Below are 18,293 nucleotides of genomic sequence, written 5' to 3'. Positions count from 1 at the left end.
GGTGGCGGATGAGGAACCGGCATCATTCTCACCATGACACGGGAATGATCCAGAGATCTCTGTTTTGGACAGTTGGCTTGTAAACTGCATTAGACAATTTGGTAATAATAAATCTTCGAAGTGTTGTTGACGCGATGAACGTGTGCATGTGTGTTTATCCCGGCTCATACCCGAACGCGGAGGAATCTTTCACAAAGGTATGTAAACAATATACTATTATTCAAATGGGCCCGCAATCGAAACTACGAACAAATGTGAAAGTTCCAACAGTACTTAAGTTGCAGCCTTGTCACTGTTAGTCGTCGGATTATTGTTATGGTCACCCTCACGTCCTCGCTCCCTCGTTCACAGTGCACTCCGCTTCATTGATTGCCCTTCCCCGTAAGTTTAGTTTTGCGTTTTCTCGTTCCTTTTGTACTTTGCCCAGTTTTTGTCTGTTTTTGTTCCTGCCATCATTTGTTCATTAAAACGGTATTTTCGAGCACATCCCCTCCTGGCTTTCTTGCTCCTCGCACCCTCGGTCCATCTTCCCGCACACCCGCATTCAACTTGCTATGCCCCGCCGTGACAGTGGATGTGTAATTACACTTAACCGCGAAAACAAAGCCTGTTCTTAGGGTCACACGTGCCCCCACCTCAAAGGAGCCTGTCTTGCTATTTGAGAAGAACTGGATTAACCAGGGAATGAGGGTGGTTCTTTTCCAGGTGTGCCATCTGCTAGTTCCATGACAACTGCAGATAAGCGACAGATTCATTCATACGGTGCAGTAAACGTACATGGCTCTTGAACGGCAAGAAGTTGAAAGTGCTGAGAAATTATCTGACTTATTTAGGGCTTTCGTCATCTCATTAGCATATGACATTTTTTTGCTGGTCTGACATTCGTCATAGCCCTGCGCCCTTTCCGTCATCATCGGTCTGTAATTTTTTTCAAACCAGACGAAATTGTAATCGTCAGTCCATCAGTGTATTTTTGCCCAACATTCTGCCACCACTAGAGGGTGACATTTTACTTTTTTCTGGTCCGTCATTCATCAGGCACAGGTCTACTTCACAGGTCACTCACTATTTTTATTTTCTGTATTAGTACTTTTACTTAAAGTTTAACACCATGTCTGTGGTTCTACAGTTACTGTTATTGCAAATATGCTCTGCATTCATTGGTTACTTGAAAGAGTGACAGCCTTGGAGTGGAAAAGCATTCCGGAATGCTCTTAACTGCAAGAAACCTGAAACCAGGACTGAAAAAAGGAGCAACTACAGATAAAGCTACAGTAAAGCCAACTGTGATAGAGCTGAGAATGACAAGTAGTGAATTGAAACAACTCAATTTGTTTACTCAACTGAACATGTAACTCCACTGCCTGGTGGATCTATAAAGTACCTATTGTCATATTGACTATGGGCTGATTGCAGTTTTCACTACTAAGATGCAGCAATATAGCAGGTAAACATCCACGTCAGTTGAATTAAATTTCAATAAGCAATTAGGACCGTGGTGGGTTGATGGACATACAGCAGATGTCTGATGGACATCTGACGTAACGTCTATCACAAAGATTCCAATGATGGATGAAAATTGCACTTCTGACATTTTTAATTCAATTTTTAATTATTAAAATTAATATTTAAAATGTACATTTTCAGCGGGAAAAAAATGGTGGATTGACGATGACAGAAGGCGGGGTGGGGCACTGACGACTATTGGATCAGCAAAAAAAATGTAACATGTCCACCTCTGGCAATTAATTTACCTCAAAATTGTATAGGTGCAATGAATAAGGATTAAAATGTTTGAAGAACCTATGATGGACAAACAAAGACTGTTAAATCCATTTTATTTACAAGCTGATCTTTTGTTACGAGTTGGTGGCGCATTCAAGTTCTCCATCTGCATGTATGACAGTGACAATGATAGAAAAATAAAATAAAAAGCTGTAGGCTGACTTGCAACATAGTGCCCTGGTGAGTGAGAGGTTGGGAGCCAGCTGAGTGTCTGTGCACACAAAATATTTCACCTGTACAACTATTCACATTCATTCACTGTACACATTTACATAGATCACATTAGGGAAAGAGCCAGTACCTGAGGAATTAGGTCTCACAATTTGTATTTCTCATTCTCTGTAGTCAAAATTTGCAAAGGCAAAAGAGCCGGAGCATCACAGACATCGATGGATATTTCACACAGGTACAAACTGGATGAGTAAGATATTCATGATCACCAGCAGGTTTGGGACATGCTGGATGGCCTCAACTCATAACCAAGTTGTATTTAAATATTTATTCATTACAGAAAACAATTACCCGAGGCTTAGCAATCAAGCCCCATCTCAATATCGAAGTGAACACTTTCTCAAAAGGTTGCTGCCAACCTCAGGAAAAGAACGGATTACATTGGAGGTGCTATGAAGGAGTTTTCAGCAAGCGTTTTATACGTCACTGGCCGGCAGTTGTCATAGATGTGTGTTCTAATAAATTGTTGTTGCCGAGGCCTCAGAAGAAAACACTTTCATAGGATACATCAGGTGTACTGGCATGCATTCAGAAAAAAATGGAAGCTATTAATAACTGATGCATATACCAGCAGCCTTCATTGCCCCTTCTCTGGAAATACAAATGTAAAAAAACGCTAATTGGTTTATTAAACTTGCCATTCAAAAGCACAAAAGATAAAACACCATGTACTAACGCATCATACATGTGCAGCATTTCTTTCAACAATGAAATGTCAACCAATAAATAATTTATAACAGAATAAAAATTAATAAAACAACAATCATTGTCTCAGTTTAAGATCACAGTAAGTGTGATCAACTCAAACAGTGAAAAATCCATTTTGCAAATACTTGTATGTTAAAACGCTTGGCTCATTTAAGTCTTCTAATTGGAGTCCAGATCATCATTTCAGCATACAAGCTCGAATTACTTCAACTGAGCACACTTGTCCTTTGAAAACACTACATCACTAAAATCCTTCTTTGGACATGTCTCACTGACCACACTGCCCCCAAAGGAAACATGTATATGTAAAAAAAAAAAAAAAAAAAAGGGGGGGGGGGGCGGGGGGGGTGTACGGCTGAATGTCACTGTCCGTTAGAAGAATGTGCAGTGGCGCAAACAGCAGTCAGTCTAACAAGAGGGAGCTTTAGATTTGGTACTTCACAGCAGCTTTGTGTGATCTATAAATGAAAACGAGTCCCGTGCCGGAACGGTTGGAAGGCTGCTAAGCCTTGTAGCAGTTGCCCTGTGCGGTGAGCGCCAGCTGACCATTAGGTGCGACCTCGTTGGCCTCATCCTCCAGGAGGCCTGAAACGTCGGCGTTTGGAATGCTATCGTGATAGCTGCTGAAGCTGATGTTGTCCTCTTTAAGCTCAATGGTCCAGAAGGGCGCGTTGAGTTTCCGGTTCTGGTATTCCTTGTAAGTGTACACGGCTCCAACAAAGCCCAAGAGTACCACTACCACCAAGATGATGACTGCTAGGATGATGATGTTAAACTGCGTCCAGGAAACATCAGTCAGCGCTGCTGTGGTGTTGTCAGTTGGGCTGCTCAGACTCGTCAGCAGGGCCTGTGTGGTGGCGGCAGCGGTGCTTAGTGTCATGCTCCAATTGCCGTTGGATGTGGTTGTGGGGTTGCCTCTTGGTCTGGGGGTGGTACGACTGCTGCTGGAGGATGAGGCTGCGCTGGCCTTGGGAGCCTCTGTTGTGGTTGGACCTGCTTCTGTGGCAATGTGCTGAGGCGCTGAGGAGAGAAATGCATTGAAACCATTAAAATATGACACCTTCTACAGTCAACAGTAATTCTAAGAACCCAAACGCAGTGGGTTTTTTTCACAATGAAGCATGTTCTGTCAACCCTTGGGATCTGCCTGCTATAAGTGACACCTAGTGGTCAATAGGCCTAACTACTTAGTTATTGTTGGATTCCACAGAGATAAGACCCTGCCAAATACAGTGATCCCTTGCTACTTTGCGCCCTCTGTCTTTTATGGATTTTTTTGGGGGGAAAAAAAACTATACCGTATTGTGGGGAGACACGCTGTGACAGTTTCTTGCATGTCAGACAGACGAGGTAACTATGAATGCACTTCTCGGACGTGGAACTACTGCAGTACAAATATTTACTTACAGTAGGTCTTAAATGATCAAACCTTATACACTGTACAGTAAGTGAACTGTTCCCTCTTCCCTTTGAAGTCTTGCGCAGCTGCGGTCATATTAGCAACGGCTCGGACACTGATATAAAGTCTAATCTGTACATGATTTAAGATTATTAAAATTGATAGTTTACACTTAAAATACTGTTTTATTATAAAAGAAATCTAGGTAAGAGATTTCCAACGGTTTGGTGAACGTCTGCTTGTTAGTGTGTCTCTCTTTGCCTCGAAAATATAGCAATAGAAAAGAAGCAGGAGATAATAAAAAAAATACGAAGGAGACGCACGCGTAGTTAACCTTGCTAGTGAGTATGGCCGTAACCGCTCGACAATCGGTACAATTCTCAAGAACAAGGAAGCTATTAAAGCAAGCAAGTCTTCGAAGGGCATGACTTTTCTTGCCAGGGGACGGACCTCGGTCAACAACAAAATGGAGAGGCTTCTTCTATTATAGATTAAAGAGGAGGAAATCGCCGGTGATATGTTCTCGTTTAAGAAAATTTCTTGTTTAAGAAAAAATAAAATAAAATTCTGCGGCTTCATCTCTGCTCCCCTCCGCCTCCACCCACCACCAGCTCAAGTCACGTCGCCCCAAAGGTAAATGTCATTTTTCCTTTGTATATTTATGTTATTCAATTTAACTGTACAGTAGTGTTACTAATTTTTAATATGTGTATAAAGTTGTGATGTTTTTACCTATACATATATATATACATATATATATATATATATATATATATATATATATATATATATATATATTTATATATACAGTATACATATACAGTCGGCCCCCAGTTTACGAACACCCTCTTTTACGAACATTTCGATTTACGAGCGTGGACCACGGAGTTTTTTTGCCCCCACTTACGTGCAAACCTTTCGTCTTACGAACAATCTGACATGCCGGCCATTGTATTAGTTCAGATATTTTTGCTCTGCTGCGTCAACAAAATTGATAGACGACGCTGGTCGCGACAATGTTGAACGCTATTGCTCTTACAATGTCACAGTCACGGTGTCAGTCACGGAGTCAGTCACGGAGATGCCGATATGCTATTGGTCGATTAAGGTCACGGTCGGTCTCACTCACTGAGATGCTATTGGCCGGCGTCACGTCAATCACAGAAATGCCGATATGCTATTGGCCGAACGCCTTTATCTAGCTTGATGGGTGTATATCTAGCTGTGCCATGAGTGAAAAACGGAAGGAAGGAATTATATATATATATATATATATACAGTATATATACAGTATATATATATATATTATATACAGTATATATATATATATTATATACAGTATATATATATATATATATATATATATATATATATATATATATATATATATATATATATATATATACAGTGGGCCCCCGGGTTACGAACTTAATCCGTTCAGCGGCTACGCTCGTATCTCGAATTGCTCGTATAGCGGGCAATCCAAACCCATGTTAATTCGTGCAACGCGCAGTAGCCTTAGGTAAAAACAGATGCCTTAGGTATAAACATCACGCTGTATACATATATTAATTTTGAGTGACATAATCTGCTGTACAGTTGCATTGAATAACAAATACAAAGGAATAATGACTTTTACCTTTGATAAGACGTGACTTGAGCTGAGATAAGCAGAAGTCAACACGGTAAATCATATATGCTATTGGTCTTACAGTGTCACAGTAACTTTTTCAGTCAGGGTTTTCTCTACTTCCTTCCATCCCAACCAGCTGTGCCATCAAGCTAGATAAAGGCGTTCGGCCAATAGCATATCGGTACTTCTGTGATTGACGTGTGATGCCGGCCAATAGCATCTCCGTGAGTGAGACCGGGTGACCTTAATCGACCAATAGCATATTGGCGTCTGACTGATACTGACTGATACTTATTGGCACGTTTTTTTTAAACGGTTGGAATGTATTGACATCTTATTGATTAAAACACATTTAAACCTGTGACGATTCTTTGTCCTGCAATCGGCACACTTAATTTCATGTCAGCTGTTTTTCCCGACGTGAATTGAGCTGGGTGGAGGCGGAGGGGAGGATATGTGTGTGTTGTATCAACTAGGCACCACATTTATAGCTTGTTCGAGCATCTTTTCACTGATAGTTTTAACTCAGAGTATTGCAACAATGGAGCTATCCCAAAGCATTTCGGGAGGATGCCGACTAATATGACATACAGTTATGTTCATCGTCCATTGGTCAGGACTATAATACCACCCATAACAGGGTGCAGAGTTTGACGCTCAGAGTCAACACGGCAAAGCATCTAGGCTATTGGTCTTACAGTGTTACAGTAACTCTTTCAGTCAGGGTGCAAATCACGGAGATACTAAAACATCATCCTCTTATTTCTTCCTTTACCGCTGCTAGTAATTTTAGAAGCTATGTCTAACAGATAAAGTTTGCAAAGTCTTTAAAACATTCCGTTTTTCGCTCATTTTCTCTACTTACTTCCATCCTGTCCCATCAAGCTAGATAAAGGCGTTCGGCCAATAGCATATCGGCATTTCTGTGATTGACGTGTGACGCCGGCCAATAGCATCTCCGTGAGTGAGACCGGGTGACCTTAATCGACCAATAGCATATTGGCGTCTCCTTGACTGACTGATAATTATTCGCACTTTTTTTTTAAACGGTTGGAATGTATTGACAATTAATTTAAAAAAACCCACACATTTAAACCAATGACAATTCTTTGTCCTGCAATCGGCACATTTAATTTCATGTCGGCTGTTTTTCCCTTTAGCTGTACAAACACTACACTTAAATGGTAATTATATTTAGACACCGTGAGTGAGACAGTCAGTGTGACGTTGTAAGACCAAATAGCGTTCACGTTACAGCCACAAGTATCTACTGATGAATTTAGATGACGCAACTGCTGAATTTGTTGACACAGTTAAGCGAGAACATTCCTTCATGCTCAATGGCTGGGTTGTCGGATTGCTCGTAAGGCGAGAGGGTTGTTCGTAAGCGGAGGACTAAAATCTCCCTGATCCACGCTCGTAAGGCGAATTGTTCGTAAATCAGGGTGCTCGTAAGCCGGGGGCCGACTGTACAATATATATATATATATATATCCATCGTAGATTGTAAACATACATATGCATCGTAGATTGTGGCGTATACCCTCTCATTTTATTCATTATCCCTGGTGGAAAAATACAGCATTGACCAGCATAACTTGTCTTACAAAAAAAAAAGTCTCAAAAGTTTGCGCTCAAGTGGTCTATCCTATGCTAAATCAAATATGATCTGTGAAATATAACACCCATCCATTTTCTATCCGCCGCTTATCCGAGAGAGCTAAAGGAGAGCATGCAAACTCCACACAGGAAGGCTGGAGCTCGGTGGATTTGAACCTGGTCCTTTGAACTGTGAGGCGGACGTGCTGTTAAGTGCGCCGCCCGAAATATAACATGAAGATGAAAATATGACTTTGATGGTCATTGTGTAATAAAGTGTTGTCACATAATTGGTCATGTGTAATAATATTACGTTTTGTTGTAATTTTTTGCAATCTGCTGGTTTAGCCACATTGAGTTATACGATGTGTGAACGATTAGTTATGTCTGTTGGGCAGGGAGAAGAGATGGCTCGCGGCATCATTCCCCTCGTGCTGTTACAGAAGAAGCATCTGTGTCCGAGTATTTACTGATTAACCTCTTTTTCAGGCTTAGCAATTGCAAGTCCTTTCTTTCTGTCTTCATTCGTTCACCTTGAGGCATAATTTGCCAAATTTTGTTTGATTTGCTATTGCTACCGGTGTGTGTGTGTGTGTGTGTGTATATTTTGATGTCAAATTATCACAACGGGAAATTTGATTAGGCTCTTTGTGTCAAAAGATGATTTCTCATTTTGTGTGGCCTAGCTGGCCTGACAAGAATGCATTTGGCCGCATAAGGTACTGTATATTTGATGGTTCAACACAGTTTTGTTTTTGAACATTGACATTGCAGGCCACTACAAGTCACATGAATTTATACACTGCTTGTATTATTGGGAAAGGAAATTGGCTTTACAGTGACAATTATGATCATTTATCTTTTCTCATGATGAAACGTAATTCAATTCTTTGAATTACGTTTCATCACAAATAAACAAGCATAAAAGTGGCTACAAATAATGGCTGGATGCATGGATGGAAAAGTGGAAATTTGTGGTGGTAGTTCTATCATGTCACAGACTGATTCGTCAGGTGCACGATGTGGCCTCAGTAGTAGGTAAACATCACAAAACGAGACTGAGGAGCGATTTAAACATTTAGATAATATTACATTGCATTATTAGAGCACAAGATTACTCACTTCAAAACATTTTTACTTTGATCAAACCACTCGTTTTCTCTGAGGTGGGAGAGACTGCTCTCAAGTAAACAAATGAACACCATCGTGACACAACTAGCTTTGCTGCATTAATGAAAGCAATAAATTAATAAATAATAAATAAATGAATAATAATAAATTTATATATATATATATATAATTTAATTTGTGCCTCAATGTATCTTGATAAACAGAAGCAAACATTGATAAGTAAGAATTTTGGGGTCAAATAAAAAAATTGCATTAATTTAACGAACCAAAATCTATGGCTAGAACCTTTATAGTCTCAAAAGACTGAAGAAGTACTAAAAAGATAAATGGCGTGATCGTTACTGAAATTGATGTTTGATACTTACTTAGACGGCTACAGTTATGCGCCCGGGCATCCCCTGCAAATCCAGGAGCACAGAGATGGCACTGAGGCCCAGTGGTGTTGTTAATACAGCTGAGGCAGTGGCCAGTGTCGGGATGACAAAGCTGGGCGGGACCCTGAGGATCTGCATTCCCACTACAGTCACATGGCATGCAAGAGCCAGATGCTTTGTAAAAGCCAGCTTTACACTGGTCACAAAGACGACCAGAGTATGGGTGAAGGCACTGGTCACACACTGGGGAGCCACTGAGATCTGAAGTAGAAGGTACAGAAGAGAATGTTGAGAATGATGTCACAAATTAGTGAAATTCATGTCTTTAAATATTCTAACGTCATCGCAACACTATTTGGCAAATGAAATAATACAATTCCTCACCACTGAAACAGAACCAGTAGAACCATCTGTGTAATGTATTCAGATAAACAGTTTTATACTATTCATTTTCAAATGATGAATATAAGACCTGCAAAGCGCCATCCAAGTAAGCTTTTTATTAACACTACAACAGTGAACCACTAGGTGGTTCACACATTCATTCATCTGCACAATATTACAAGTACAGTAGTAAAGTGCAATTGAAAGGTTTCTGAACAAATTTCAATGTAATGATGAATTCATTCAGGATGACGGATGAAAAAATGTACCTCTAATTTTGGATTTGCATTTGTCCTTTTTATCTGGTGGGACACTTCCACTGTATATGGTATATTGTATAGTTATTACTTTGAATATGTCAAACAAGCAAATATGGCGCCGTGTACAGTTATCACTCATAAGCAGGGAGCTAAAATGCAAGCCTAGATTTATAATTGGCATAGAACACATTTTTCACACATATTTCACACACTTACAGTATGTGCAGTGTTGGGCGTAATGTAATTACAAAAGTAATGTAATTACTGTAACACATTTCTTTTTACTGTAAAGAGGTACTGTCATATATCACACACAAAAAATAGTAATATTGTACTCATTATGCATGAAAAAAAAAAGCTTCCCTATAGAAAAATAAAAGCTTTGGTTTTAGTTTGATTTAAGTCTTGGGATTTTTGTCAACTACATGTCCCACAAAACATAGAAAGAGCTTTGCATTATGGGAGTCAGACTAGGCCACTCGATGAAGTCATCGAAAGGCTTGCAAAAGTCATAAGTTGTCCGCTAGCGCTCCCCGGTGGTTTTGGGGTCTCAACACAAAAAGTTCAATTGCACCCTGTTCGCTAGTTGCCGTTTAAAGGGTTAATACAAAAGTCGGGGAAAATGTGTTCAATATGTCCAAAATTTACAATAGATCCCATTTTTAATGGCAGTAAATGAGACCGACATAGGGGTAAATTGGACATCTGCAGGGTGTACCTCTTGACCTCCGGTTTGCAAGCATTCAACATTCGAAAGTCGACTGGTTTTGAGAGTATGCAATATTTTAGCCTCCAAGTGGGTTTTGTGTGCTTTTCCTTTGATATAACACATCAAAAATATCTAAAAGAGTTTGGTCAAAATTTTCCCCATGGACTCATTCTTGCATACAATTCACATGTTTTGAATGCAGCATCCCCACATGAAACAAAAATGACCACCAACATAGTAGCCAAAAAACAAGGCACGAGAAAGGCAAAAACACTTTGCCAGGCTTTTGAGGAGACTGATGAAACTGTGAAGATGAGTGGGAAATCAGAGGACAAAAACTTTGTGGCTGCTTTATTCTTAGGAAGACCAATTTACAATCCATGTTTGGATGAATTCAGGAAAACTTGGCTCATTAAACAAGTTGTGAACCAAGTCATTAAGAATAATTTTGAAGAGGATGGTCGGCTTGCTCCAGTCCGTGAGCTTTTTATGTTACATTTTATTAATTTAACTGAGGTGAGCTGTTGAATACATGCTGTAACTCCATTTAAACAGATTTCACAATACTTTTGAAAAAATAAGATGAGTTGAGGTCTAGATTACTGGTTGATGATTTCAACTGCTTAACAAAATCCGTTACAGATTTTTGATAAAAATAATTATAATTGATTGTTCAACTCCATTCAGAAATTCATTGACACCGTCAATATAAATAGTAAATCAAGATTTAGAAGGTGGTTCAATGCTATTGTATGTGTTGTGGGATTGTATCGGATTTTCTGTTCTGGGCTTGTGTGGGTTTTTGTTTTGTCTTTTCATGCTCTGGGTTTGTGTTGTTTGGGTTTTGTTTATATTTTTAGTTTGTTTTCTGGTCCCCTTGTGGCAGTGTCTCAGTTTGATTGTGTCCACCTGCCCTTGTCGACCTGTTACCTTGTGTCAGCCAAAAAAGTTTCCTGCCACTGTGTTATGGCCAGGGGTTAATCGTTGTCTGGTCAGTTTGGATTGGATTTAGTTTCCTCTTTCCTTTCAGTTTCTTGTTGGGTCTTTGTCGCTGTCACTCTCCTGTTGTCTCCCGCCGAGTTTGTGTATGTTCTTTGTTCCATTTCTATTTTTCACATGACCGAGGTTTTTTTTTTTTTTGTAGTAAATAGAATCCTGATTGAGATTACTATTTTTAATGTTGCATTTTTTTTTCTTTCGGATGCTTTATTCGTCTTATTTTCATTTTTGTGATTAATAGTTTTTGTGAGTTTACACCTGCCTCGTCGCATTGCTTCCATACAATTGGGTCCACAACTTTTCCATCCTCTTCAACCCCACCAGTACCCGATAGTGCTGTATGTAGACACCAAAATTTGCTAGCAAATAGTGCTGAATGAGCAGGGATCTTCTGTCAACAACCATAACACCAGCCCTCGAGGACCAGAAGTAAAGACTTAGACACTGTACGACACTGGCCTAGATGTTATTTTCTATTTTCGATCTCAAATGATCACATGACTATTTTTTTATTGCAGCCCAGAGCATGCTGTTCCATATAAATTGCTTGAGGTTCAAAGGCAGCCGACCTGCTGAGTTACAGTATATAAACTGCTGGAAACATGAACAGCACTGCAGTGGGCTTAAAGACCTGAGCTGCTTTTGTATCCACCATCCTTTTTTCATGTTGCGAGAGTAGATCACAAATAACCTAAGAAGACACTGTCTGGCACACTAATTTGAAAACACAAATAAGAAAACATTAAAAATTAAGGCCAATCTACAGCAATAGGTGTAGTTATAATCATACATGAGTGATTAAATATGTGTGACCCAGATTCTGATGTAGAAGTGCTCCACTTCCACACTCTGGGTGTCACAATAAAATATGTCATTTACAACAATTTGATTCATCTACATATTTAGAAAATATTTATCCGACAACATGAAGCTAGAATACTGTATGTTCTTAAGACATGTTGCCAAGATAGGGCTGCCTTCTATTGTAGCTCTGGCGTTCAGTTTCAAACCATTCACAGCCAAAAGATTGTTAAAATGGTCTAACGAATACAAAACATTGCTTTTTCTCTGATCATTTCCTTCTTCGTCCAGTGATGCCGTCTGAAACAATCATGCTGCCCATCCCCCTGAAGTCGTTATTGCCTGAGTGGCGCTAAAAAGGCCCAAATGTGCTCATGATGTCCGAGCTCAGCTCGGCCTGGCTCATGTCCCTCCCCCTCGCTTCTGAAGCACCTCTAGTGTAGTCCTCAATGGGCTGAAACATAACAGTCAGTGCGTGTTGTCTTTCATGGCAACAGCCTTGAAGAGGCTCTCAGGACTTAGTTGATGGGAGAAGATTGGCCTAAGAAAGGGAAGGTGATCATACTGATACAAAGCGAGAAAATACAAAAGCATAGAACCCAAAGTAACATGCGTATTATTTTAAATTTGAATTAAAAAAAAACAAACAAAATACAGCAGCGTTTGACGTCAAAGCCCTCTTTGTAGGTGCAATGTTTGAGTTGAACACTGCAACAACACTAGACAGGACTTGTTATAGCATGACAGTAGTGTTTGCAATCCAATTCTTAGTTCCACCCCTAAGAACACACTAATTTCACCTACAGCTCAAATAAAGATGAACAGAAATGCTATTAAATGTGTAAAACTCATGAAGGAAAGGGCCGGTGCAAAAATGACAATGAATCCATACCAGTCTAATAATTTGTGATACATTTCTTTTAAATTGCACTGAATCTCATTCGACTCTGCAGGTTCCACACACTACATATCTGGTTAACGCACTGTACTGTAAATTAGAGCTGTTAAGATCAGAACCAGAGTGGAAATAGACAGGACGAACGAGAACTTTAACTATTTGCATCTTTTTGAAAATATAGGAATAAAAATTTAGTTCGTGCACACATTGCATATCTGGTCAATGTACAGTTGTAAAATTAGAACTGTTAAGGTCAGAACCAGAGCACGAAGACTAACCAGAACCTTCATCACTTCCAGCACTTGAGAACTCAGCTCATTATGATTCATTTGAAACCAAAGTGTTATTCCCACATAAACTGCCGTTTATACGTCTTCAGCCAAAACCAAACACCGCTTGAGTAGAATTGTTGTTTGCAGAGGGGTTTTCTCACAAAGATGCTAGAAACTTGAAGACGGTGGCAAGTGAAAGGGGTTTTCTAAGAAAAAAAAAAAAATACACACCGATCAAACCAGAAACATGTCATGATTATTTTGATGATTACATTTTGATGATAACTTTTATAAAACTGCCTACCAGTACACGTAAAATCAAGCACTTTGTCATCCTACCAGCAGGGGGAAAATGCAAGGTTAAGACCTCATTAAGCTTTAGAAATAACAAGTGAGAAAATCCTGCAAGAACATCCGCAGCTTGGTTTATGCTTGACGCGCCCAGCGAGTTCGATGCGGCTCCACGAGTCAAAATGACGTCTTTTCTACAACCACGCCTCTTCCTGCAGTGTCTGCGCTGGCCAGATTTTCCGCAACGCATAACTTTGGGAATTTCTTTACCAGCGCCGGACAGAAAACATGTCGGACGAACTATTGCTAATTGATGTTCACCGGTGAATACCGGCAAGCAAGAACATAGAGGCGAGGAGTCTGATTTATAAATAAACAAATAAATAAATAAAAGTTTGGAAGAATTTATATAGTTTGAATCTACTAGTTGGTGAGATCCCGCATGTTGTCTTTCACTCGGGGACGCGATGACAATGCTGAAGTTGGTTTCATTGGCGCGCTCCGGAGATATCAGGTTTCAATTCCACCCTAAAAGCCTTTAGATGACAATGTTTACCACATGTTTGCATGGCAAGACCCTCTGCTTTTCTCAATTCCTAGTATACCATACTAGCTGTGAATTGAGACCCATTTTGGAGACTCCGATTTGCAAAACTTGGAATAAATTAGGATTGAAATGACCAAAAATAAATTTTTGACTATTAAGTCCATACTCACTTTGGGTGATTCTGGTACTTTTGCACTATTTTTTTTTTAATTGCAAAAAAACTTTAAGCCTGTTGTAGGTGTTCTTCCAGGTCTGTTGTAGTAAGCTTCATTTTTTTCAGTGGTTTGCACTCAGCAAGTTTTCGCCATAATTATTATTTACATTACTTACTTTTGTTTATTATCATTATTATTTTGAAGTATCAAGCCTTGTTAATAAAGTATATACTGCTTGTTTAAAAAAAGTGCAATACAGTGATTCCCCCTACTTCGCGGTTAATGGGGGCTGTCAACCCCCCCGCGAAGTCTGAAACCCGTGAAGTAGGGTACTAGTTGCTAGATTTCTATGTACGCCCCAATATAGCCGCAGTAACCATAAACAATCCTTTTTTTTTTTTTGTATTTTATTTCCTTTCTCCTATTATTTAACATTACATTATCCTTATTAACATTATTGTATATTCATTAAATAACTAATTATAGTTATAATTTTGAGAATTTGTTCTCAGGACTTGTTATCTGGTTATCTATAAGACTCCGGGGAAAGAGTACGCAAGTCATCACGTTGAACTTCACATTTATTTTGGCTCATGTATGGTGTATCATGTAGTATCTGTTGAATAACAAATCAACAACAATCTTCAAGTCAGTAAACTAACATATTGCCGAACTTTAATCTATGAATTTACTGTATTTTTAGCCGACATTAGCGGCTTAGCAACAACTACTAACTATAAAGTGCAACCTCTACACAAACGAACACATAAACAGAATAAACACTCATCGCTTACTAAACATAGGCAGTAGCGTGTGTTATCAACATAAAGGATAATAAACTAGAAATATGAGCATACGTTGTCATTCACTACGTCACCGTAACGAGCCGAATGACGCACAGAGAACGTAAAACAGGAAACAGAAATGCAACGCGACCCGACAAATTAAAAGCATATATTTCAAAATAAGATAAGAAAACGTCCCGAACTCTAACGGTTGAAGAATTCTTAACATAGTTATTACCTAATATTACTTCGTTATTTGATGAATACAGTACTGTATATTGTACTTTTTTGCTTTTTTCAATTTTTTTTACATTTTTGCACATTTTTAAATGATTTTTTATTTTGAAATATTTTTAATTTTTCCTGGAAAAAAACGCAAAGTATTGAGACCGCGATATCTGAGACCGCAAAGTAGGAGGGATCACTGTAAATAGACATGTTTGACCAAACAATAATAATAATCGTGATTAATAATTGTGATCACAATATTGACCAAAATAATCGTGATTATTATTTTGGCCATAATAGTGGAGCCCTGCTTCGAACTGAAATGTACAATACTGCATATTCACTCGGGTGTCCCAAGAAGTTTTTAAAGGGCACCGAAGCGCATTGAGGAGCTCTCTTTACCTTTGAAGTGAGATGTACAATACTGTATAAGCACTCGGGTATCCCAAGAAGTTTTTAAAAGCACCATAGCGTGTGTTTCTAGCCGTGCTTTGGTGTCTTGTTGCTGCCTTGGTTAAACAATTGAAGTTTGCAAATCCAGTGTAGCTCTAAACACCAAATCGATCCTTTGCAAACAAAAGGCATTCCCAGCAGAACTATTTGCCAAGGTTAGCTCATGCCCCTGATAGCTTAGTCAGAAGTATGGCCAAGTCGGGACAGTTAGCTAATAGCTACGCTATGCCTCTAACAGAATAATCCAAAGCCAACACTACATAGCTTGCTTGTTGAGCGTTGCACCGCCTTCCTACAGTGAGCATCCACTCACGTCACGTTCAACGTGAGGCCTCTAGATGGCGATCTTATGACTTGATTTGCTATTACGGCTGTCCATTAAGTTATATGGGCCGCTCACATATCCATCGGCGCTTGCGCAGAAGCCCGCTCCATGTAGATAAGAATGTCCTGGCTTCTGGCTACGGAAGATTACATACACCATGGCGACAAGTTAGCTGAATTCTAATTGGCTAAAAACTCCAACTTAAAACTACAACACTAGAAGTGTCGGCCTGTTGGCCCACCACCGGTGAAATGACAGTTGCATACATAACTTTACATATCTCAATGTTATCAGGCACACTGTGAGAGGCATGGTTTCAGTCAACAAGACATTTCACTTCTTTTTAGAAATGTTGCTAACCAAAAACCTCAGATTTCGGAAGAAATGATGTCACCAAAGTGCCAAAGGTAAGATTTAATCATTTATATGTATGCATCTTTTTAACTGGAGATAAATCAAAATACCGTGAGATCTAACCTCAAAGATAGATACATATCTTACACAGTATGTTTACTCCCATAGATTTGTAACCCTTAGTTAAAGCCACATTGTGTAGAATTAAAAATTGCCATTTACTGGTGTCATGTGCCCTACGGTGTCTTAGACAGACCATACTTTGGAAGCATATGCCAAGCGAGCTAGTGAATACTAATACTGTACAATTTGCCATTGGTTTCAGTGCAGAATAGCGCGGAATGTACAAAACATTTCAAATGAAATGCAGGACAGCGATTCAGGCATATGAGGGTAAACAACAGGCAACAACAAAGCACATGCAGCGGGCTGTCGGTGTTACAAGGAAGCTACAACTATATACTATATACTATATATATATATATATATATATATACATATATATACATATATATATATATATATATATATATATATATATATATATATATATATATATATATACACACACACATATATATACATATAAACACACATATACATACATACATATATATATATATATATATATATATATATATATATATATATATATATATATATATATATATATATATATATATATATGTATATATATATATATATACACACATACACACGTGGACAAAATTGTTGGTACCCCTGTTAAAGAAGGAAAAACCCACAATTCTCACTGAAATCACTTTAAACTTACAAAAGTAACAAAAAATAAAAATGTATTGAAAATTAAATAATCAAAATCAGCCATCACTTTTGAATTGCTGATTAACATAATTATTAAAAAAAACAAAATAATGAAACAGGCCTGGACAAAAATGATGGTACCCATAACTTAATATTTTGTTGCACAACCTTTTGAGGCAATCACTGCAATTAAGCGATTTCTGTATTTGTCAATGAGCGTTCTGCAGCTGTCAATAGGTATTTTGGCCTACTCCTCATGAGCAAACTGCTCCAGTTGCTTGGTCTCAGTCGCAGGTCATGGGTCTTCCAACTGGACAACGATCCAAAACACACAGCCAAAAACACCCAAGAATGGCTGAGAGAAAAGCGTTGGACTATTCTAAAGTGGCCTTCTATGAGCCCGGATCTGAATCCCATTGAACATCTGTGGAAGCTGAAACATGCCATTTGGAGAAGACACCCATCAAACCTGAGACAACTGGAGCAGTTTGCTCATGAGGAGTGGGCCAAAATACCTGTTGACAGCTGCAGAACGCTCATTGACAAATACAGAAATCGCTTAATTGCAGTGATTGCCTCAAAAGGTTGTGCAACAAAATATTAAGTTATGGGTACCATCATTTTTGTCCAGGCCTGTTTCATTAGTTTGTTTTTTTAAATAATTATGTTAATCAGCAATTTAAAAGTGATGGCTGATTTTGATTATTTAATTTTTAATAAATTTTTATTTATTGTTACTTTTGTAAGTTTCAAGTAATTTCAGTGAGAATTGTGGGTTTTTCCTTCTTTAACTGAGGGGTACCAACAATTTTGTCCACGTGTGTATATATATACATATATAATATAATACAGTACACATATTTTTATATTTTAGCGGTGTTATGGGATTACTTGATCATTATAAGGCAGCCATAAGGCAGGTCTCCTGAGTACTTGGAAATATTTTGTTGCTGATCTTTACTCCTTGACTAGGAGAAATGACCTTGTTCAATCGAGCCTGCTGCATCCATTACAACATACAATATTTACCGAGTATGATTCCTTGCACTAAAATGAGCTCAAACTACATTAAATCCTAACATACAATCAAGGTAGAATGCATTTTGGACTTGTAGATGTGACATGGGTGATCCAAGTGTTCTTGTGTGCTTGTGTGTTTTTGAGTGTGTATGCATGTGGTCTGACTCAC

The 18,293-nt window shown here is 38.7% G+C and overlaps 1 protein-coding gene across 1 annotated transcript in view; it reads right to left on the bottom strand.

The window, feature by feature from the left end:
• Positions 1–1,821: 1,821 nt before the first annotated feature.
• The window catches only part of LOC148430208 (multiple epidermal growth factor-like domains protein 9), a 50,642-nt gene continuing 34,170 nt past the window's right edge, over positions 1,822–18,293 (bottom strand). The window contains exons 5-6 of the mRNA XM_088409422.1: positions 8,852–9,121; positions 1,822–3,744 (exon numbers count right to left, since the gene is read on the bottom strand). Of these exons, the coding sequence (XP_088265548.1) occupies positions 3,227–3,744; positions 8,852–9,121 (788 nt within the window). The 3' untranslated portion in view covers positions 1,822–3,226. The remainder of the gene's footprint in view (positions 3,745–8,851; positions 9,122–18,293) is intronic.

This window comes from Hippichthys cyanospilos, chromosome 1 (assembly GCF_059441005.1).
Source record: "Hippichthys cyanospilos isolate Australia breed blue-spotted pipefish chromosome 1, RoL_Hcya_1.0, whole genome shotgun sequence".
NCBI classification, from domain to species: Eukaryota; Metazoa; Chordata; class Actinopteri; order Syngnathiformes; family Syngnathidae; genus Hippichthys; species Hippichthys cyanospilos.
Note: the sequence above shows the minus strand (reverse complement) of the source record. Positions and strands in the feature narration are given on the sequence as shown.